The sequence below is a fragment of the Glycine soja genome, chromosome 11 (assembly GCF_004193775.1).
Source record: "Glycine soja cultivar W05 chromosome 11, ASM419377v2, whole genome shotgun sequence".
In the NCBI taxonomy this organism is placed as follows: Eukaryota; Viridiplantae; Streptophyta; class Magnoliopsida; order Fabales; family Fabaceae; genus Glycine; species Glycine soja.
Genome location: NC_041012.1, coordinates 48920115 through 48944832, shown reverse-complemented (window position 1 = coordinate 48944832; position 24718 = coordinate 48920115). Strand labels below are relative to the sequence as shown.

The 24718-nt window shown below is 32.2% G+C and overlaps 2 protein-coding genes across 2 annotated transcripts; one reads left to right on the top strand and one right to left on the bottom strand.

Moving 5' to 3' along the window:
* Positions 1-88: 88 nt before the first annotated feature.
* On the bottom strand, positions 89-6521 carry LOC114377350 (nucleobase-ascorbate transporter 12-like). Its single transcript, XM_028335824.1, has 10 exons — positions 5812-6521; positions 5609-5706; positions 5113-5283; positions 4848-4948; positions 3575-3710; positions 3433-3483; positions 3048-3335; positions 2039-2273; positions 1286-1572; positions 89-699 (listed from the first exon to the last, which is right to left on the bottom strand). The coding sequence occupies exons 1-10, from the start codon at positions 6305-6307 to the stop codon at positions 478-480; spliced, it is 2085 nt and encodes a 694-aa protein (XP_028191625.1). The 5' UTR covers positions 6308-6521; the 3' UTR covers positions 89-477.
* A 9320-nt stretch (positions 6522-15841) lies between these two features.
* On the top strand, positions 15842-17700 carry LOC114374538 (probable ribosome biogenesis protein RLP24). Its single transcript, XM_028332195.1, has 5 exons — positions 15842-15975; positions 16533-16640; positions 16886-16999; positions 17082-17218; positions 17320-17700. Exons 2-5 carry the CDS (start codon positions 16560-16562, stop codon positions 17492-17494), a joined length of 507 nt encoding a protein of 168 aa, XP_028187996.1. The 5' UTR covers positions 15842-15975; positions 16533-16559; the 3' UTR covers positions 17495-17700.
* Positions 17701-24718: the final 7018 nt, after the last annotated feature.

The window sequence follows — 24718 nt, the reverse complement described above, 5'->3', positions numbered from 1 at the left end:
GATTAGTTTTTTTATGGTCAATATAGGAATCAAAACAAAAACTAGATTCAAGGTATGCAACTAATATACAACAGCTAGGTGCCAAAGATGGTAGGTGGATCGGAATAAATATAAATATATTGAACAAAAACTTTCTAATCCCGATTGAGCAGGTATAATGTGTATATATATATATATATACATAACCACGAAGATTTGTCAAATGCCGCCTTAAAAGCAAGGAAGAAAACCTCCATGTGGAGATTTTGAATGAATCAAAACTAAATACATGCTAATCTAATAAATTATAACACAAATAAACCCCTCCCTCCGGATTTTCAATTTACACAAATTATCTCTGTAACATGACCAACTAACTATACTACTCATGATTGAGCGCCCATGATGTGAATCCAGACTTAGAATGCTATCTTGGCGGTTGATAACATCCAATAAACTGAAAATGTTCATTCAGCCAATAAAACTCTTTTTTGTCATTCACAGACCAACCCACTTCACCCATCTGAAAATCTTACCAACTCTCAAGGGTAACTCATAGTCATTAGCAACAGCAGGCTCCCTTCTAGCAACCTCAGGTTCTGACCAAACGTAAACCCCACGTTCCTGCTTGCTGCCAGGCACAGTATTATCCAAGATAACAGCAACAAGAAAAGCTACCACCATGTGTAGTGAAAAGATTGTGTTCAGGAAATAGTTTAACTGCAAAAGGAAACAGGTTTACAAGTGTTGTTTAGAAAAGCCTGACATGTAAACCAACAGTATTATATTTTCTCTTTAAAATGGAAGTAGCCAGCATTCAAGTGCTATAAATTAAAAAGGAAACCACGTTATGAGGTTATGATGACTCCCCAATACTCGTATATTTATTATTAGCGCTAGTACACTGCATCATGAAGTTATTATGTCATATATATATAGTAGTTATTGAGAAGCACTATGCAGCACTTACAATTTAGCAACCATGAAATAACATGCAGGATTCTATCACAGAAGATGCTGCTTACACAAGCGTAAGTATTCATGAAAACTAGGTAAACAATTGATCTTAAAAACTAACACATCCAAGCAACTACCCATGCCACATTGAATATAAAGGTAGTTTCTATTCATTTACAAAATAATGGAGATAAATATGCCATAACCTGCTTTTCATAGCCACACCACACTAACACACGAAAGTGGGTTTTTTTTTTCGAAATTTCTGTTTTAAGTCATATAGTAATGAACAAATTTCAATCACACAAAATGATGCCATCAAAATCCAGCACAATAGTAAAAGGCATACCCCTCCATATTTGCTGCGGAAAGGCCCATGAGAAGCTACAATGTAGGGTTGGAAATAACTTGGAACCGACAAGTTGGAATTTGGAGAGATGCCATATTGTTGAAAGTAGGCAGGTATGGAAAGAGAGAAAAACAATGATAACCCAATTATGATGATGTTGCGAGAGCTTCCGGCCTCACTATAACGTAGATTAGACAAGCCCAATGCTGCAAGCATTGCCCACATAAAGCATAGGAGACCAGCAACCATTACTTCGGGAATTGAAGCAATGAACCCTCCAACCTTACCTGTCCAGTACAAGTAAAATTAAACATGTTTTTATTTGCATGAAAAATTCTACAGTTGAGTACAAATTGCAATAGAGACATGAGAAAGACTCTAAAAACCAAACATTCCCCACAACAATATGCTTCTAAAACCTGATGAGTACAAAGTGATGTAACCATCACAGTTCAGCATTTCAAATCACTATGGACAATAATTAAAACTAAGGATTCACTAGGATGCCACAAACAAGTTTGATGAAAAGAATTGGTCTACCAACTCCAATTCTTCAGAAAGGCCTGGTGCTAGAGATTATGTCATATTTGCTAATTGTTCTATACTTCCAAAAGGGAAAAAAAAGGATATATTACACTGAATGGTTTTTCATCTAAATAGTCTCATAATAAATGTACTTCTGTCCAGTGGCTATTCATCACAAGATAGACTGATAAAGGTAGATGCAAGAAAAGAAAGACACTAGACACTTACCCACGAGAGACAACACAATCAGAAAGCATGCACCCAATTGAATTGCTCTGCGGCTTCCCATTTTAGTGACAGCAATTGTATGAACATTTTCGGTTAAGGTAGTAGAACCTGTTCCAGTTCCCCAGAGACCAGCCAAGACACTAGAAAGACCTTCCAAACCAATTCCTCGACTAAGAACTCCGGGAGTTGGAGGTCTGGATGCTACCAATAATGAAGATGCATGATACGAACCAACCTACAAAGTTTAAAACAAAATGAATATCAACAACACTGATTATATAATCCTGTGTAAAGAAAAAAAAAATCATGAAAATATGATTTCAATTTTGATATATTATATGGTTAATCTCAGATAAATGCTGTTTTCTCACTTGTCTAGACAATATCTTCAAAAAATAAAATCACAACGGATTTTTGTAGTGTTGAAATTTTACTTTAGCGATTACGCAATCTGCCATCAATGCTTTGATTTCCTAACTAAGGTAGAACCCATACTGCATTACCATTACAGATGTTATTTACTTACAAATTACAACGGAAGCAGAAAATAGGGAAAAAAAAAATTACGAATGTCATCAGGTGAAAACAACAAAACAAGACGACAACCGTTATTTCTAACTTTGGATCTGATAGACTATATATGCCTATACCTCCAGTCTCTTAAGTTTTTACCATTTTTACCTTTCAATGTCAAAGGTTGCAATCAAAATATTCAAGTTTCTTACTTCAGCATACAAGTCAAGACATCATATATTAAGCATATTTAGTTTTGTTAGGTACAAATCATTATTTCGCTTAGAGTTTGTATCATGCAAGAAAGAGAACAGCTTTTCACATATAATATTTGCTAGCACATTAAAAAGATGGCAAGAAACCAAATAGATGGTCAGATTTTCCGACTGAATACAATGAAGTTAAATTTTCAACATATTCAGAGTGAAGATAAACAAATAAAAAGAAACAGTCCAGGGAACAGTTTTTTTTTAAAAAAAAAAGACAAGAAGCTAACCGAATCCACAGATGAGATCAAGGAAACCACGCACATCACAAGAGCCATTTTCCAGTGAAAGACAGGAGTACCCCATTGTAATGGATAAGGAAATCTAAACCACGGGGATGATTTCAATGCATTAGAAGTATCAACTCGACAATACTTCATCCTTGAGACATGCTTTCTGCAGTGCTCAGAAACCATATTTGAGGCAGGTATATTTATGTCACACCCTTTGTAGTTGTAGGCTCCAGCTTCAGTCAGCAAGAAAGCAACTGCCCATGTAATTGCCAGACCCAAAGGAACCTGGCAGTTAGGAGAAGAAAAAAAATCACTAAACAGAAAATCAATTATGTTCAATTCTGAAGAGTAACTCAGAAGAATATTGTAACATTTAACTTACTGCATATATTAGAAATATGCGGTGTCCAAGAACAGATATTTTACGAAGATACTGCAGAAAGCAAGAAAGAAAAGATTAAGCATGTCAGTACAGTGCAATGATCCATCCATAAACAGTGGGAACTTGAATTCAACAAACTTACAAGAGAAAAAACAATAACCACTAAGATCTGCACTGCACCAATCTCCAGACATGTACCAACTAGCGGAAAACCATAACTGTAAAATGAAAGTCCTACTGCAGCAATAGTTGGGGATACAACCACAGGATTGATCAACCTGAAAATTCAGATACGACACGCAATATTTTTATTTCAGACAACTCAAACACTATGCTATATATAGTCATTTAATCAAGAGGAAAGGTAAAGTTGGTAGGTCAGGGGTATTGAAAGGTTAATACCACCATATCCACAAGAAAAAGTACCCAGTGAAGTTAAAAAAATATGATCTCAACCCACCGCATGCCACTGTTAAAGACACTCATTACAGCAGGCTAAAGCAAGAGTTGACACTTGCCAAAATAGGGGGAAAATACAGCTTATTTCATTGCAAAAATTTATTCTAACCTATGACACGTATGCATTCTGAATACTTGAGTGAGAGGATGGAGGTCTACTAACTGTGTTAGGAAGAAACTTTTAGGTGTGTGGAGTGGACTCCAAACCTTCCACAAATAGCCAGTTTCATATGTAATTAATTTTGCACAATTTTTCAATATAACCCATATAAATCCTCAGTCTAAGCAATGATTCATCAACAGTTTTTACTATTATTACATAGTGGAAGAAATAGAAAAAAAATTAATGCCCACTGCACACAAATTAGAATGAATGGAAGCATCAGAACTGGCTATGCAATGTCTAAAAATAAACCAAGAGGAATTATAGACATAACAAGTGGGAAGGAACCATGAGAAATGATGTGCAAAAATTATATCGAACACGCTATGTTTAACCATTTAAAACAGCACATTTTCATGTATGAATAAGCTCAGGTTCTTAAAATTGAATTCCTAGAGGGTAACATAAAGCTATTCATACATACATTAATCCAACCAATGATTGTGGGTATTAATTACTAGAGAACAACTTTAATTAATAGTGAAAGAGAAACACCATTTCCTTTCAAAAAGTCAAATTAAAATAAACAACACCAACATATGCAATATTTTAAAGTACTAGCGTTTATGCAATATTAAATTTCCCTATTGTTCCTATTCTCATTATTCTTCTTCCCAGCATTGTCTCCTACAAATATTCTACCAGTATCTCTCAAACTATAGCAGTTACCACTACATTATAAATTGCCTCAATCAATGCACAAGAATAAATGCTGCGTTATTGTGATGAAACAGTGAAATGTGTACTAAAAAACAAGACAAATAAACGGGTATAAAAAATCCCACAATCATACCTTACTAACAGTGACATAAGTCCAGAATATCCAAGAAAAGTTTGAAAAGCCGATCCAATAATTATAGCCCCTTGCAGCTCCTTCATTATATGTTTGAATTTCTGAAAATTGATACAAAAAAAAAAAAAAATCATCATCAGTCTTAGTATCAATTACCCCATCAAAAACCTCACCATATAGATAATACAAAAGCCAATGACATATTACAAATAACTAACAACAGAAACATCAACCGAAACAAAAAGAAATGAGAAGAAAAACACACATTTCCATTTAATCCTTGAAATTCGGGGGAGTTGATGATGGCCAACACCGGAGCCAGATAAACAAAAGAAGGCCCTTGTATCAAGGGCAACCTCGACCCAAAACTTGTATGCAACAGTGTAGTCACTCCAGATACAAAGAGCACAGTCGAAATCACCGAACAAGTATCCTCCTACACCCACACACACATCAGATAAGAATACCCACTTAATAAATTCACCAAAATAAATAAATAAAAATTCAGTTAGGTCCTGTTTGTATAAACTTTTTAAATACTTATAAGAGAAGAAAATAAGAAAGTATTTTCTCATAACTTAAAAAATCAACTTATACACTTAACTTTGGTAGAAGTTCTCTCATCTAACTTCTCCAAAAGCTGAGATGCATATGTTAATTTAACCTAAGGTAAAAAACAATATTCATTCATTTTACATTCTTATTTTCTTCTCCTTTAAGTGCTTATGGAGAAGTTTATTAATCCAAACATAGTCACTCACATGAGAGCCTCCCATTGCCGGAACTATAACGAGCGGAATGAGAATCAACGAACCCAATATCGATAAGTAATGTTGAATACCGTACACACCAATGGGAACTAAACCATCCATACAAAAAAAATAAAAAAATTAGCTCATAAATTAAACTTTACATCAAAATTTTCAACTTCAAAGAAAGCATATATCTTTATTCATATTCTCACCTAAACCAGGTGAATCTCTGAGCTCATACTTCATATGCGAATGCCTCGACACGAAATCGTCGTCGTCCTGCGGCGGCGCGTCCACAACTTCCTCGTGCCTCGCCGTCCTCCGCGGAGGCGGCGGCGGTGGAGGCTCCGCAGTGGCTTGGCCATTGGTACTAGGAACGGAGCTCTTGGGGAGGCCGTCGGGGTCCCTTCGCTTCTTCACGAGCTGATCCTTGGAAGGTGGAAGCGGCGGAACCTTGTTCTGGTGGGCCACACCATTCGCCGGATCCCTGGCCCGACCCGCTTCGAGATCCACGTTTGTGTCGGGCTCCCTGGGCTTGGGCTGCAGGCTTATCTGGCCCGAGTCGCTGGCATTGGCCTCGCCGGAGAACTTGGGCTTGAAGCCCGTTTTCTTGGCCCATGAAGCAGGCGGCATTGCCTTGACGACCGGCGCCGGCGCCGGCGGCCACGGTCCCGGACGGGGTCTCGTTTTGGGATCGGAATTGGACATCGCTAGTGACACATAATGCTTGAACTTGGAAGTTGTAGTGTAGATCTGATGAGTGTAGCACCAAAGCGAAGGTTTAGGGTTTTTATATTATTCTCCGGAGAGAGAGGAAACTCCGGCATGTAAGAGAGAGAAAGAGTGAAGAAAAACGTGCAGTGAAGTGAGAAGAGAAACAGAGAAAAACACAAATGGTAAGAAACTGAAGTGAAGAAGCTACTAAACTAAACTAAAACCGCGTCATTAAATTTATTATTTTATTTACTTTGGTAATAGTAGTTTTGTTTTGTTGCTCCTTTTCTTTCTGATTTTGTCTTTGCTTCTTTCCATCGCTTCTCTTCTTCTCTCCCGAAATAACCGGTGCCTGCTGACGTCACTCGCGTTTGGTTTGCTTTGTGCTTTGAAAAAATTCAATGGCAACAAAACAAAACACAAAGATCTTCTAATGCCTACTTCGCCGGAGTGACATAATGGGGAAAAAATGTGGATGGATTAATTTAGTTTTTTTTTTTATTTAATGTGTCTTTTCTTCTTTTTTCTTCAATGAATTTTTCCGACCATTTATTTTGTTTTGAAATTCTCATAAATGATGTACGTATCAAGTACTGGTATTTATCAAGCTTCAAATGTCCTAATTAAATTCCCTTATCTTTATTTATAATAATGTTATATCGAATTTTGTCCCCTTTTTTAGAGTCATCAAATAACACAACATTTTTGTTGGTAGAAATTTACAAAGATATTTTGATTAAAAGTGAATCGATTATTCTAAATAAGGAAAAGATAATAATTCATTTGAAAGAATCATTAGTAATAAGTATGTTTTAACTCAAACGGTTATTGAATAACAAATATTTAATTAATTAAAGTATTTTTATAGTATTTAATTTTACTATTTCTTTATTCAAACATGCATTCTATTTTATTCAGATAAATAGATATTCAGTACGAGTCCAAATACTTGTTATAACTTGTCTTCGAGTTTCATTTTTAACTTCTAGCAATTACAATAGTAGTTATAAAGAGGAAAACATCTAAAGTTGTACATTGTATATATATTTTGATTATTTTACGTTGAGAGGAAGACAAAAAAAAAACTATGCATATGCGGCTCTTGTTGTAACATATTTTGTTAGGCACGGATATTAGATGACTGGTCTCTTTCCCACGTCAATATTTTCATTCTGACATATGCAGCTCAACAATTGAATTGCCTACTAATTCAGCTAATATTGTATATATTTGACTGTGTTAAGAAAGAAAGAGGTGTATTTTAAAAAGTAATCAAACACAAAATTTTAAAAATAAAAAAATTAAAGTAATTAAAATTTTTAAAATTTAAAATTTCTGAGAATTAAATTCCCTCAACTAAGTACACTGAGAGAATATGCCGAAATGAAAAGATAGCTTAGACTACTTCATGTATTCAATGGAAACTTCACGATAATGTTTGAAAGTGCGGCCTAGTTTTCTGCTCGATAAAGCCAACACAAGACAAAAAGTTTTATTTAAAGCTTTGAACAACATGAACATGGGAAAATGGCTGAACTTTGGATGCCTTGAAAACGATACTACATCATGTTGATATTACGGGTGTTTAATTTATGTAATGTTCTTTTTGCTTTTCAGTCTCATAATAATAGCTTTAAGCCATGCACATTTTGACCGTAAATATTAGAAGTGTGTTCGGTTTTTAGTGTTTTTCGCTTTCGGAGACACATTGAACACCAATGCCACTTTCACTGGTCATTGGCGGTTAAAGGGGTTGAACCATTTTCCAAACATATTCTAATTGGTATATCACTTTGTAAAGCTTAATAGGTAAAAGAGTATTAAGATAACTATTTTAAAAAAAAATAATTTAGGAAAATATATTTTTAATTTTTAAAGTAAATTAAACTAAACTCGTACGATCTATTTCTCTGTTTTTCAAGAGTGAAGAAGAAAACCCTACGTCAATGAAAATAAATAGACGTTGAATTGATTGCTTTATTTTCATGAGAGTAAATGAAGAGGTAGGATAAAGTCTCATGGTCGATAAATTGGAGAAATGACTCATATATCAAAAACATATTTAGTGAGAACTTATTATACTAAAAAGTTAAACTATTTAATTTAAGTTTAATGTTGACCGTTTATATTAATTATATATAATTAAAATTAATCGCTTTAACTTTCTTTCACATAAAAAATAATGATAAATTTTTATCGAAGGCCTTGAGTGTACATAATGTGAATATTTTTATCTTAACACGATTTATTCTATATCCAATGATCAATAAGAATTCAAATCCTGAACTACTTGATTTAAGAACACAAGTTCTTATTACTTGTATCAATGGTAGGTGATCCTAAAATATAATTTAGGATATATATATATATATATATATATCATAAATATTTAATTTTATTTGCTAATTCAACATCTAATTTTATAAAGTATATTTAATTCAATAAATAAGTTTAATAATTTTACACTAAAGATTAATTTTTCAATTTTAGCCAATTTTGTAGCTTTCAAATAACTTATTGATTTATTTTGTCAAGTCTAACCTCACTTTTAGTTTAACAATTAATTTATCATTAGTCTATCCATTACTATAGTTAAAGTGTTAAACACATTTCTAATCAGCTACAAAACTAAAGGATGATAATTTATTATGGACTTCTAATTGAATTTTAATTTATCGTCATTTAGCTTTCAAATAACTTTTAATTATTCTATCCATTAGTATAGTTACACACACTTTAATATATGATAAAAAAAAACGCTTTAATATTTTTTATGTTTAAATGTTGAACTGTTCTTTTCATTTTTTACATGAAAACTGTTCTCGAATACATACACATGTTTGTTTCTTAACGTTTAATGGGGTTTAAATTAAGTAATGTCGTGGGGTCCAAAATTATAGGGGGTAGTTTAATTTCTTCATTGAATGGATGAGGACTGAGGTGGCTTCAAAGTTCAAACAAAATGCCAGCTCGGAAAAAGACTCATAGCCAATTCCACCAGCTTTCATGCAAACTATTCTTTAAATATCTTCCAACAAGAAACGCCCTAGGCAACGTGCATGATAAACAAGTGCTCTTGAGTGGGCCATTTAACAACAAATTGAAGAAGAAGCTCAATGAAAATATTAATTTAATGAAGACTTAGTAACGAAGAATGTCATTAAATTGATCTAAACATGCATGGTACATGCCTTCCTTCAAGTAACTCAGTACTAACTCCAATATTCCACATGAAATTTCACAACTCAGGAAAAGGAAGGCTAGTGGAACGAGTGAGTAAAATGGGGGTTCAGCTTTAGTTTGTTTCCAGTCAAATCAAAAAGCTTCAGTAGGCCTGTAACATGCCAGCTTCCCTACACATGTTCATAAGTAACGTAAGGAACTGATGGAACAAAAGATTCCAAAATTGCGTAAGCCATCGCGCAGTCATTGGGGATCAGAATTTGTTTCGTCAGATCATTGGGGAATCCAATGCCTTGTTCATCTATAAGAGAGTGGAAGAACTAATTTTAGATTTTTAGATTATTTTATGGGAGTAACATGTCAAATGGGATATAATTTTTTGTCATTTTCTATTTTAATCATAAAATTTAATTTAAATTTTTAATTTTACTTTAAAAAATGATAATATAAAATATTTTTTCTCACTTACATTAAAAATATTTTGGATTTTGGAATTTAAGTTATTGATTTTGGATTTTTTTATCTCCTACTATTTATTAAGTGCCTTACTTAATTTTACATCATATTTTAGTTACTCAGATATATTTTATTTTAATGCTGAAATTTTAAGTAACAGTTAAGCAATTCACACTTTTATACCTTTTCTTGTATATAATTTTGTTTTAAATTAAAATACTAATTCAATTATTTAATTGATGTGTATAAACATATTAAATATTAACATATATAGGATATTTGTTTTGAATAATTTTTACCATAATAAGTTAAAACAGAAGAAACACATGGCATTTAATTAAAACCAATGGCGTAACACTAGATAGATATGTTGAGAAATGCATAAGTAGGAGTATTACATAACATTACACATTAAAAATTAATTTCATTATTCTTATATTTAAATCGTTCTCAAATAGTCCACAAAATTTGCTTAAAATTGGTGGTGGTTTTGTTGATTACAAAAATATGTTCTCTTTTACAGTTATGTTGCAACGGTTAAGTTTGTTACACATGTGTATCATTTGTCTTCAATAATTATATAATAATTATATTGTGCAACACTGTTAGCATGCATGTATTAAAACATTCTTCATTATATTTTTCAAGTTAAGTCTAAAATAATTTATATTAGTTGATAATATAAAAAACCTTCAAAGAGTTTATTGAAATTAAATTAGATTTCTAAAGAAAACTTTATCACTTATAATAATCTTATATATTCAACTTGAGTCTAGTAGAAGATATTCGTGGTCTTCTCTTATTAAAAAAAATAGCGACTTAATTCATGAATTTTCTTTTTAGTAACTTTAGTTATAGGAAATTGAGGTTGTATGAAAAACAAATACATATGAATACCAACAAATTCTATAAAAAAAATTACAAATTTTGACTCTCAATTGAGATACTATTTTTTTTTTTTTTGGTAACGAGATACTAATTTGTAATCATATGTGAAAAAAATGAGTTATTTGAATGCGTTAATTATGGTTCCATTCATTATAAATATTTAATAATTTAATAACATAAAATTTACTTCAATAACTTTTATATAATAACAAATAATTACTTGTTTTAAAGTAATTGTTAATATAAAAGACTTTACATATTGATGGTAGATAAATAGTAAGCTCATAAGAATCTCCTAAATGAGTGTGAGAACTTGTGTAGAGGACATGTGAAATTGAATAATCATTTAAAATTATAAACTTAAAACTAAAAAATATTATTATAACGAAATATTAAAAAACAGTATCCAAAGTATTGCCATATAGTATATTTGTAATTCTGCAAATGGTGGCCAGAACTGTGACAAGTAGGACATTTACAAAATGAAGTACGTGATGGTGGTGGTTATGATGAGGTATAATTATTAAAAAAGAAAATACAAAATGCTAGCTGGAGTGGCATGGTGCGAAGAAAGCAACGGCTAAAATTTGGGAGTGTTGGAAGAGCGTGCTTGTTAGGATATAATGCCCAAACGCCAACTAGCCATTTGAGGATGAAAGCGACTGCTCTAACAATGACCCAACCCAGAACCCATCCTTACTCTCTTCATCTTCTTACTTGGTTTTGGAAAGGAAATCGTGATTGCTTGCAACATACGCATTTCTTTTATATGTATCCCACAGAAAATTTAATTTCTTATTTAAAAAATAACTAGTATTTTTACAAATTTAAATTATGTTATGTTTTTTTTACTAATCATGATATTAATACTTTCGTGAGAAAAAAAATTAAATTCTTGTATCGGTAAAAAAGTGTATAAATCCGTGAGATTCATCCGACATTAAGACTTGGTTATATTTTTATTAATATTTACATTTTTAAATGTATCTATTTTAATTGTACCTATTAAAAAAACAAAGTTTCAATACTATTGGTTTTTTATCATTTTTTTTAATGTTAATATTATAGTGATATTTGTATATTTAATATACATATACATACATATATATATATATATATATATATATATATATATTTATAATTCCTTTAAAAAAAATGTCATAGTATTATAACTCATAATTTAGTTTTTATAAATATGATTTGATATGGTATCCCTAGGAATACATTACTATACTTGCCACTTTAACTAAAAGATGAATAAAAAAAATGAAAACCAAGGATTTTCAAAGAGGTTCTCTTTTTATACAAGCCAACTATACTTGATCAATGTTATAAACATAACAGGCCTTCATCATGCCCTTCATCATTTCCAAATCGTGCATTCATTCAATATTCAAAGATTCATGCAAAGATCAGTACTTGATGCTAGTCGTCCTCTCACAGTTTAAGATTCACACAACTTACCGGGTTACAACAATTGGTTACACCTTCATTATTTTTCTGTCATGCAAGCTAACATTTTCACTCACGCCCCTAACTTTCATGCCTTTTCTCTTCTACATAAAACAGACTTATTCAAGGTATATGATTTCGCAGTGCAAGTCACTCATATCATGCAATCAATCTAGGTCAAACCAAATATCAAAACAAACACCATTATTGAATAAAATCATGAAATGCAAGAGTCAACCACTATTCAACTTCAAAAGCAGTAAAATACTAAGTAAATAAATAACTAATTAAAAATTGTTTGAAAAATAAAATAATTAAATGAAGTCATGTCAAGCTTCAATCATCTTGAGCTGAAGTGGGTCATGGGTCCCAAGTCCCCTGCGCCGTAGTGACATTTGCCACATAATCATTGTCAATGTCCGCCTTTATTGTGCCTGAAGCCTCCTCAGGAGCTTCCATTGGTGTGTCTGCAACATCCGCCTCTGCCTCTACCTCTGGGGTATCCTTAGCCTCCCTAGCCTCTAGAGTGTCTTCAGCGACCTGTGTCTGTGGCTCCTGGGCCGCAGGAGCCTCACCTCCCCCCCCAAAAGGAAGGTTGGACTCCAGACCAAGCTACCTGTGCGAAGAAGTCCTCCGTGCTCATGATCGGCCGCTACTGAGATAGATTCTACATACTCTGCATCACCAGGAAAATGTTGTGATGAATGCTCTGTAGCATGGGCACGATAATGTCACTGCTAGGTATAGAGGGGCCGGCTGAAGCTGAAATAGGTGTTGGAGGTGGAGGGACTGGAGTTGGTGCTGGAACTATAGCGTCTGAAGGAGCTCGGGCCATGGCCTTGCGGGACCCAGGGAATGTGATGGAAGGATCCTCTGGGTTCTAGCAGTTCTTCTTGATGTATGCCAAATTAATGGTCAGGTTGAGGGACTCAAAAGTCAGAGAGTTAGACACAACTCTTCTGGCTATGCATAATTCTGTGACAAGGGCATGAAAGCCCAACCTAAAGGAGTTGGACTGGGCCATCTGAGATATCTGGCTTGAAATGATTGAGCTCAGGTCCATGCCCATCTTCATGTCAAGGCCGTACACCAACCTCGCTCTGTCCACGTTAAGGTCAGAGGTATGAGAAGTAGGAGCGAGGTTGGAGTATGAAATGACACTCCAGGTTTGGGCAAGAGTGGTCAGGCCCTTCCTCAGAAGCTTCCAAGGTGCCCCCTTAGCATTTAGAGCAAATCCCCGCCCTGGTAGACATAGTTTGGCAGAATCAGGAGTATGTTGAGTACCTCTCCCCAGGCTCGAGTACAACCGATGTCTCCAGGAAGGTGTTCCGTGTGGCGGCATCAAATTTGATCATCTTCCCCCGTACCTTGCATTTCCTGGGGGAGCGATCCTCTAGGTCATAGAGGTTTGAGTAGAACTCCTTGACCATGGCTAAGTCGATGCGATTCTCCATCTGCCTTGTCAAGTTCTTATGCCACTGGCGTCTCTCTAATTCCTGAAGGAATTCATCATAGTGTGAGTATGCCAGCTCTATATTTTGCTCTAGGAGAATGTTCCTGCGATGGAAATTCGTCTCATATCTCTCCCATGCGATCTCAGAGACAAAACGAGATGTATCATATGGCTCCTAAGGCCTGGAAGAGGAAGCACGTCTCTTTTTAGAAGCCATTTGCACCAAGGCACAGAAAATGATTAAAGTTAGTTAGGAGTTTTATTGAAAACTAACCTAAGAAAATAAGTGGTAAGATAGGTGGGCGCTAAGCGAGATGAGCTCGCTTAGCACGCCTTACAAAAATAACAACAAGTGGCTTAGTGCGTAGGACGCGCTTAGCATACTAACAAAAAAACAACAATAATGGCTTAGCGAGATCATCATGCTTAGCCAAAAGATAACAGTGGCTAAGGAAGGGTGACTCGCTAAGCCTTATTCACAAACAGAGAGGGAATTGTGCTTAGCGCGTAAGGCGCGCTTAGCGTGACCAACTAACTAGTGGACGCTTAGCGAGACTCACTACAAATGACATTGGTGGCTTAGCGAGGCAGACTCGCTAAGCCTTATTCCATGACAAAGAGTTATTTGCGCTTAGCACATGAACAAACAATCAGAAATCTAAATTGCTTTAGGTTTAGCGAGACAGACTCGCTTAGCCTAATTTTATTCCAGAGGCGAAATTGGGCTTAAGCCACTAGTGGAATGCAAAAAGTCTCTAAGTTTCAGATCAATCTAAGTGTGCTCACTAAGCACGGATGGCCAGCTTAGCGAGTTCATACTATATTATTAATATGAAGTATCACCGATTTTGTTGACTAACAATCTTTAGTGATTTTTTTTTTCTCAATCATATTCTCAAACTCGATATCTTATTTAAAGAAATTGAATTTAGTATTACTTGGTCTACTCATTTACTTGATTGGAGTGGTTGTAGCCTCATAAGAATAAAATTATAATTTTCATTAAAAATAGTATATAAATATTTGTACTATTGCTGCTAAATTTTAACTTAATCTCAATAAATTTATTACAAAGCTTGACAATAAAGTCACTATTTGTACAATATTTTTTATTCATAATTATTGATAAAAACTACAATTTTTTGAATCTTACTAATAAGTAATTTCAAGACACCAATAAAAAATTAATAAATAAAAATTTATATTGAGATCAAGAAGAACCATGCTAAGTCTTTTTTTTTTTTTTTTTTAATTTTTGATATCTTAACCAATGTCTTAATATTACCGGTTAGTATTTTTGATAAAAAAATTAAACTTAAATTATATACACTTTTCAGATTTATTTATTTTTTCTTTTGAAATGAATTAAAAGTTTTTTATGTTGTTTTAGTTTTTTTAAATGAAAGAAATTGGTTTTAGTGTGAAACAAATTGTGGTAAATTTTCAATTTATAATAAAGTATTGTGCATATATTTTTGTAATGTTATTTTATCTTAGTTTGTTTGAATCAAGAAAGGAAAATTTAAATTCAAAATATAAATATAATCTCTCAAAATCATTCTTATCTCTATTTTTTATTTAACCAAATAAAATAATTTCTATAATTACATTTTTTTTCTTTTTCCCTTTTTCATTTCTCCTTAATCAAACAAATCATTAGAAAACAATTACAAATAGATTTTTTTCTATTGAAAATAAAAATAAATGTAATAATTAATTTTTAAATAAAACCAGTGATAACTAGTGTCTTGAGTGCATTAGATAATAAATTAAAAATGAAAAATTTTCATTAAAAAATGTTATAAAGTGCTACTTATACTTAAAATAAATAACTTTTTTATATCTATTCAAAATTTACAAATATTTAAATCAATAAAAAATATCATACCAAAATATAATTTTAAGTTTGATATATTAAAATTAATAGTACTCAAATTATCGAAAAACTAAAACAATGCTTTACTAAATCGGGCATCCACGGTAAAGAACATGGAGTATTTACTTTGGGCCTTGTTATTGGGTCGGGAATGCCCGTTCTCGGTTGGGTTATTAAGTGAGACTTGTTGAATTTATTCGGGTTAACCCGCAATAAACCCTTTAAGAATAATAAAAACAAAATAAAGGGTTTTAGAATTAGGGCTTTTTTCAGTTTTCCTCTTCTGAATCCACCGCCACCGCAGCGTGGACGGAATCAGAGTGCAGCCATAGCAGCAGCAGCAGCAGCAGTCATGTAAGTGCAAAGCCACACGTTCCAATTGCGTCGATATGATATTTAGGATTAATATTTACAACAAACAATGTTATATCGATTTTCTTAGATGGTTTAATCGTTGTATTGTATGTTTTAACATTTTCGAATGTTATATTTGCGATTGGATTGATGCTAAGTAGGATAATAGGAGTAAACAGTAGGATAATAGCAGTAGAAGCTTCACGAAGATGCACCCTTTATTGTTGTCAATTTTCAGTGCTTTTTTAAGGTTCTTTTAAACAATATTTTTTTTTTGGCAGTTAAAGGAATTGGTTCTATTCGAAGCTAATTGTTCACTTATTAATAGTTGCTATTGCATATGATAGGGATTTAATACATGTTGATTCTGTTGTATTCTTCGAATCCTTAGGTTATTTAACTGATGAGATTTCTGCTTGCGGTGGTTTAATTTGTTGATATAAGTAGGACCTAACAATATGTATCTCAATTTATCATCTGGGGGTTTTCTTCAATGATGTTGTATGCGTACCTTATTATTGTTTTCTGTTTTGGACCTTTTTTCTTTTCGTTTCTAGTGAAGTGCTGCTCTAGTTTGAGGCACAATGAGATTGGAGAAATGCTGGTTTTGCTCTTCAACCGTATACCCTGGACATGGAATCCAGTTTGTTCGTAATGATGCAAAGGTAAAAATGGTTTCACTCCTTCCTAACTCCTTGGAATAATCTTCACTTCATCCTAAAGAATTTCTTCATTTATGAAAGATTGAAATATTTAAAAAGATAGTCATACTTTTCCCTGGTTCTTTTCTGTAAATTCTACCTCAGAATTAGTAGTTGTGTAATTGATTGTTCTTGTTGGATCAGATGAGATTAACTGTTTTAAAGTGGTGGCTCAGATTCCTCATGATTCTTTGTTTTTTGTTTTCCAGATTTTTCGGTTTTGTAGATCAAAATGCCACAAGAACTTTAAAATGAAGAGAAATCCTCGTAAGGTAAAGTGGACCAAGGCATATCGTCGAGTGCATGGAAAGGATATGACTCAGGTAATGACTTGGATATTCGATACCTGGTTAATTTAATTTCCTTGACTTGAGAAACTTCACAGCTGTTATATTTTTGTTTTAGGACTCAACCTTTGAGTTTGAGAGAAAACGAAACAGGCCTGAAAGATATGACAGGAATCTTGCGGAGAATGTCCTGAAGGCCATTCCTAAGATTGATAAAATTAGAGTCACCAGGGAGGAGAGACACCATAAGAACAGGTCCTCTTTGACTCAACTTGTATATAATTATGTACATTGGAAATGGTTACTTGGTATTTTCTTTTGGCCTTTTGCTGACATTTTTGAAAAAAATTCAATAGGATGAAAGGAAAAAAGGAAAAGCTGCTGAAGGAGGCAGTGAAGGAGTTGGAGCAGGGCATCAGTTTGGTCAAAGCTCCTTCTGTGCTTCAACAGGATCCATCTCTCACATTACCAAAGATCAAAGTCAAGGTTTCCCAACAGCAATCAGAGGAGAATCATGCCATGGAAGAGTAATTCTAACAATGCTGCACTTAATTTTTGCCGTTTTAATATTTGTTGCTAAATTAGTTGCCTGTAAGGTCCAGTTTACCAGTTTCCTCGTGATCATTAATGTGAATGATGTGTTCGTCAAACATTCGATGTATTTGTCTCTTAAAACTATGGTTCTCTGAGATAGTCAACTATTATAAAGGAAATCGGAAAGTTGTTGCTATAGCCTAGATAATGTTTGTTACCATCTTAGGTGGGCTTGCTGGGTGACGAAGGAGTCATCGTTGAAGTAATAGCTGTTTGTTACTATCTTAGGTGGCGCATGATTTGAGGGAGCGTTTTCTATTTTCATTTTCTAATTTTCAAGATTTAGAAAATGTTTGTTTTGACTTTATTTTTCTGTTTTCAAAAAATAATTTTTTAAACTATTTTTAATAAAAGTTTCTGAAATATTTACTGTTTATTCTGAATTTTTATACGACATGAACTTATTCTATACTGAAAAAATTAGCTAAAATTACAATATAGAAAAATCATATGCCAAGAAGTTTCCCTCAGACATTTGGGGTGGTACCCCATTTCCGAGGAGAAGGTTACAACTCTGAGCCAAGAAAAGAAATACTTGAATCAACATCTTTCCATGACATTCAAGACATGCATGGCTCAATTCCTTCTCTGCATCTTTCCATGGCATCCACCTTCCAAACCAATCTGTTATCTTTGACAATAACGACAATCTTGGGGTGCTGATGTTCATGTCGAAAATGTAGAGGAACTTTGACAATGTTGTCGACCTTGTGCAAGAAGACCTTGCCGTCGGAGTCTCTGGCCTTGCTTTTCCTCGTGAGCAGTTGTGAATGGCAGTGGCGAAGAGGATGCACTTACCAGTGATGGAGATGGATTGAGTCTCCAGGTCACGGGAGAGAAAAGAGATGAAAAAGCTACAGTCTTCTAGAGATGATGAGATCAAAGAGAAGCTCGAAAAAAAAAACAAGAAAGAAAAGAGCAAAAGTTGTTATATTTACAGCAAGTGCCACTTCGAAAACGTATGAAACGACTATTTTTTGTTTTCAAGTTTTCACTTCTTTTAGAAAATATTTTCATAAAAAATGTTTTCAAAAATTGAAACAAACACATTTCTAAGTCTCATTTTTTATTCACTGAAATGAAAACAGAAAATGGACAAACTAATGGCCACCTTATCTTTTTATAAAATCTTTGGAAGAAGTTGATGAAAATAAGTATTTTTTTCTTTAAAAACAAGTTGAATTAATTTTGCACTAAAAATTATTGAAGATATACCTGTTTCTAATCTCTCTTTTTAATGGTAAAACTAAATGTGTGAAACAAATGAAAATTGAAAAACATGCCGAAACATACCAAAACATTTCAGGGAAAAAAGCATTTTGTCTAAAATACGGACGAGTTAGTTTGTTTAAACTTTAAATAAATAATTGTAAAATAAGTATTTTTTAAATAATACTTTTGACTGCTTATTTTATTAAGATAAACATTTTTTCTAATGGAATCACACTTTTTGTTATGCATTCTTTTTTTAAAAGAAAATATACAACGGAAATGATGTTTCACTGTACACTGTGCAATAGAATCCAACTTCTGTTGTACATGTTTTTCAGAATAAAAAAATACGATTCTATTGTACTTGGAAAAAATATGGAATCAAGATTTTATTATGTTTAAAAAAAAAATACATCAACAACAGAGACCTATTTGAGTGAAAGGAGGGAAAGAAGAAAGGAAAAGAGGAACAAGATAAAAGGAATAAAGAAAGGGAAGGAGGAGATTCTCTGGGTGGGGTGGGAAAGGGTATTTTGGTATTTGCCCTTGGCTGGAAGGGGGACCAAGAGCAATTTGATTAGGGCCAATACTAATACCCATTATATTAACGGAATATAGATATCCAATCTTAATTTTGGGCTTTAGCTTTAGTCGTATCACCTGGGCACCGCTCATTTGATAATTGCATATGAAACGGTAAGAATTATTAATTGTATCCCTTTCTGGACCCAAGAGAAAGTAAAGGTAACATTAATTTATTGTATTTTGTGGTAATGCATCAGTTCAATTATTATCTTTCTGCTCCTTCTGTAATATGACTGGTATAATGGAAGTGTTCTAGATGGAACAATTAAGTGAAGTGGAAATCAGAGGTCCTTCATGTCTGACCTGGTGAAAGAATTGATATCAGAAAATTAATTTGTATCTACAAATGATATTTTAAAAGTAAACATCAAAGAATTGGTTTGTTTTGATGACGAGTAGAATCACATGTAAGGTCAATATTATGTTTTTAAAAGATTTATAGGTCTCATTTAAGGCAAATGAATTAAAAGTAAAAAAAAAAATTACTGAGAGATTTTTTTGTATTATTTTATATTTTTTATACTAAATATTTTTCTTTTAATTTTTTAATCAATAATATCTTTAGAATACTAGTTAGCATGTTCATTAAAAACCTTTAGTTTCGTTCTTATCTCAAAATTAGTAATCTCATGACGAAAATACTTTTTTAGTGAATGGATTTAACGCGTCTTCATGTAGCATTGATTTCTTTCTTAAACTGTCCTGTTGAGTTCATACGATTGTAATAGCTCGTCTGTAAAAGTCGTGCAAGACTTCAGACCCACTTTTGAGGGAAGGATATGTGATTTTGGAAAAGATATTACTTTTTTTTTGGGTGGTATAAAGTTTGGTTGTTTAAAATCAACATTATTTTTTCCAATTGTTGACGATTTCATACTTTATTTTATTACAAATAATTTTTAAGTTAAAAGTTTTTAAACAAATAAATTTTAACTTCAAACTCATTGTAATAAAAAAGTAGTTCACAGGAAACCAAGATAATTTAAAATTATGTATACATATGCTTATTCAAATAAATACTAGGTTGTATTTTAATATTGCGCCTTAGTGTTTGATTCACTTGAAATATGAGAATTCCACCATTTTTTTTATAATTAGTGAAATTATTAGACAAAATTATATTTTTGGTCCCCGTAGTTATCTTTAATTTTCGATTTTGGTCTCTTTTTAAATTATTCATGTATTTTGTCTTTTTTTTTTTATCCAATTATGTAATCTTGTTCCTGAATCTAGATTTAGATGTTAACGGTTACATAGGAATATGAATGTTGACGGTCACGTGTCATGTTTTGATTGGACGATGACCGTTACATATCATGTTCTGATTGGATGTTGATTTTATGAACGATAAAATGCATAGTTAATAAGAACATGACACGTGACACTTAATATCCTTATTCCTATGTAACAGTGATTTGGAGATCAAGATTGTGTGATTGGATAAAAAAGGAGGACAAAATACGTGAATAATTTTAAAGGGAAACCAAAATCGAGATTGGAGATAACTACGGAACTAAATTTACAATTTTGTCAAATTATTATAAAAGCATAAATATTAGAGCCGGGCTTTTAAGGAAGCTCTTTTAGGCATTTTAATATTTCCCAATTGTTCTAGAGTTTATTTAGATAAGTTTTTCAAAAGTAATTCTAGAAGAAAAAAATAAAAAAGGAAAAAAATCTTTTTAAGCTAAAATTAACTAAATTAAAAAAATACTTTTGGAGAAATTAAAATATAACTTTTTTTTTTTACAAATTAACTTATGCATATACTCATTTTGTTTATATTTTTTTATTTTTCCTTTTTATTTTCTTCTCCTAAAAGTGATTTTAATGAAATTTATCCAGCATGATCTCTAGTCTGTTTAATGTTATTGCTTTTGTGAACTTTGAAGTTAAATAATTTCAACAAGTTACATAAGATAGATATTGTATAATTAATTGTTTGATTTCCCACTAATTTTTCACCCTTTTATGTGAATAACCTAATATTAGTTCACAATCAATAACATCTTCACCATCTAGAATAATACTTCATAATAAGTCAAAGAACAACATGCATTGATAGTTGGTGAAGACTATATTGAATATTAATAAACCCTTTCTTGTAGTTGAAACATTCATATGTTTTTCCTCGATTAGTTAATAGTGGATGCATGTTATGCTGAATAAAAATAACTAACTTTTACATTCTTTTAGGATATATACATGTTATGCTCAATATAAATGTGTGTATTCAACATGTAATCTCTCACACGGACAATCTTGTATAAGAATTGCGTTATATTTTCTTAGTAGTACAGGTCGATATTTGTGTTTATAGCTAAAATTGTCTAAAATTGTGTAGGACATTAGCAAAAAAGACAAAATTGCTAAACACTACTCGGAATCCTTGGTCGTTATTCAATTTTACTACAGTTTTAATCAATTGAACTATGGATTACTCTTCTATCAGGATATTAATTTGCTGTCATGTTCTACTTTTTCTTTGGTTGGGATGATGTTGATTTGCTCTTGTACTACTTTTGATTTGATAACTTAAAGTAATGGATTGGCTGCTCTATATTAAGAGTACACACATTGAATTCAATGGTGCAGTGTATCATTTAATCTGTCTAATCTAATCACTCGAAACTGGTTTGTCGATGATGTTGATTGTCATTTGTTGCCGACATCATGACGTGTAATACATAGATTTTCTTTTATCCCGACGGAAAATTTTGGGGGTTGAAGGGATGCATAGGAATTTTTGAGTATCATTTTCATCAATTAAATTAAATGTAACTCTCCGTTAACAAGAAAAAAGACTCTTCACCAAACTTCGAAGAAGCAACAAAATCCTCATAACAAAGTATATATAATAAGTTGTTTTTAAATTGTCTTTCAAAACAAGACATTTATTATTTTGATCGTGCGTTGCATTTTTCACTCATCTTTGGAGGAGATTAGCTTGGAAGACTAAAAATTGCGCATGTTCAAGGAGATCAGATGTCGTTTTAGCCTTGATTACTAATTATAGTAGGCAATATATATTAATGAACCCTTCAGGACCCACCATTATTTACAGATCTTGGCTATGAAGTTATAAACTTCAAGGGTGAAAAAAAGGAAAAAAGTAATGGAAAATTTGGTCGAGAATTTAGGTCCCTTTTTCTATGATCTTTTTTATTATCAATTTTGTTTCATCTATCAGTTCCAATGTCTGAATAATGCAGCAAAAGAATGGCAACGAGAAAAGTTATTTATTCCATAGTTAGCTAGCTTTAGGATGACACCATAGCGAGAATAACTTAATTCAGACTGATATCTTGTCATGATCACCACGTATGCAAGTAGCATAAAAATAATTAATAAAACGAATTGTGCCAAATGCAAATAAACAAACGCAATAGATCTAATTAACAGGAGAAAAAAAAAAAAACAACACACTGTTTAATCCACTTTATTGGTTCACAGCAATGGATTGTGTTGGTTTTATTTCCCTTTTATATATATTTTTTCAATTCTAGTTACACTATCATAAATCATAGTTAGTTCCCAAACCATGCTGGTAATATGCTTCTGACAAACGTATATCTTAAGCTAGTCATGTTTATTGTTTGAAGAAAACGCTTTGAATTATTGCTAAAAGTGGAAAAGTTCCATTTCTTCTGCTGAAAAATTGCATACAGTATATAATGCATACACTGGCATTTTTATTTAATGTAACATCCTGGGCACATTAAACTGTTTTGTTAGATACTACCAGCAACTGAAACCTCTCCCGTAAAAGATTGTAGTCCTCAGTAACGCATTGAATATGAAGTTCATATTAATATGTCCACCATAAAGTCCACGTGATGTAACATAAAGTCCACCATAGTGTGTGCTAATTAGGGATACTCATAATTTGAATATTCAGGTAATTATAATTATATTTAATAAATAATTAGATTATAAGCAGGTATTATAACTATAATTGAAACTAATTTTTAAAATATGAGTATAATCTGATGTAACTAATTATTTTTTTTAAAAAAATATGGGTGTATAATTAGTTATAAATAAACTAGTTATATAATAATTATATAACAAGTTATATCTAAAACTAATTATATAACTAACTATGAATCAACAAAAATAAATTATTTAAAATATTTATTTCTATAAAATTAGTTATAGTTTTATAACTATAACTAATTTTTAAATAAAAATACATTATTTGAAATATTTATAATTAACTATAAAATCAGTTATTATTTTATAACTACTTCTATACAATTAAATATATAAAATTAGTTATAGTTATAATTATTATTATTTTTTAAAACTAATTTCTTTTAGCATCCTGGTGTTAAATAACACAGACTCACAGAACCCAAAGTTGCATCTTATTCAGAGCATTATAGTACAGTCAACGAAACTGCTTTTTGCTCTAATGATTTTTATAAGACGGATTGTTCTAGATATTCGGACAAGCATAAATTTAAAAGGTGTATGTGTGTGCTTCTTTTATTAAGATGATTATTTTTATTTTTGAATATTAAAACACGATACAAGATTTTTAAACTTATGAATGATTCTTGTACTTCTTAAAATTGTGAGCAATTATGGCTACTGGCACATGAGCCCAGGCTCACATGGAAAGAGCACCAGTTCTTTTAAGAGACCCAACTGCCAACCTAAGTTCCATATGTGAGAGACAAATTTCTCATTTACGCTCCCTTATCTTTCCCACCCCTCGTGTCCCACAGTGTGTGCTAGTTTTCTTCTTCTTTCAATTATTCAATCCCTCCAAATATATAATGTAACCACATATTTAAAGATTTAAATATAAAATCTTTAATTAAGTTAGACTAATCTCATATTAAATGATCCACACTCTTGTCAACAATATAATTTTAGATTATTTTTACACAATTTTTTCATTTATATTATATCTTATTTTGTTTCCTCTTTCCTTAATTTTCATCAATTACTTTTTTGGGGGTATATATTCTCTTTCTCAAATGGTGTTAATATAAATTAAACTATTAAGGTCAAGATGTAATAATTCATGGTCATAACATTTTGAAATTTTGTAACGCTCATCAGTTTTGAAAGCCATTTTGAATGGTTGTTAATGGATGATAATGGCCAATAAAGAATTGTAACAACCAATAATGAGTGGTAATGGCTGATAAATGCATTCTTGATGGTAGAATGCCTATATAAGCACATGAATTTGGTCCCTGAGCTCATCCCTTCGAATTCAGTCTTATACACCATCTAGAGAGTGGAAGAGAGAGAGCTTGGAAGAACCAAAACAAGAAACTCTTCATAGCAATGGCTGGAGGTATGATTTGATCTGTAATTTCCGCATTTTATTAATAACCTGTGTTTCTTTGT

Coding starts and splice junctions, on each gene's coding strand:
- LOC114377350 (XM_028335824.1), bottom strand. CDS start 6,307: ATGTCCAATTCCGATCCCAAAACGAGACCCCGTCCGGGACCGTGGCCG. Junction 3,336..3,432: donor GCATATTTCTAATATATGCA/GTAAGTTAAATG, acceptor CCTAACTGCCAG/GTTCCTTTGGGTCTGGCAAT. Junction 700..1,285: donor TCCGCAGCAAATATGGAGGG/GTATGCCTTTTA, acceptor TTCCTTTTGCAG/TTAAACTATTTCCTGAACAC.
- LOC114374538 (XM_028332195.1), top strand. CDS start 16,560: ATGAGATTGGAGAAATGCTGGTTTTGCTCTTCAACCGTATACCCTGGA. Junction 16,641..16,885: donor TTGTTCGTAATGATGCAAAG/GTAAAAATGGTT, acceptor TTTGTTTTCCAG/ATTTTTCGGTTTTGTAGATC. Junction 17,219..17,319: donor GAGAGACACCATAAGAACAG/GTCCTCTTTGAC, acceptor AAAATTCAATAG/GATGAAAGGAAAAAAGGAAA.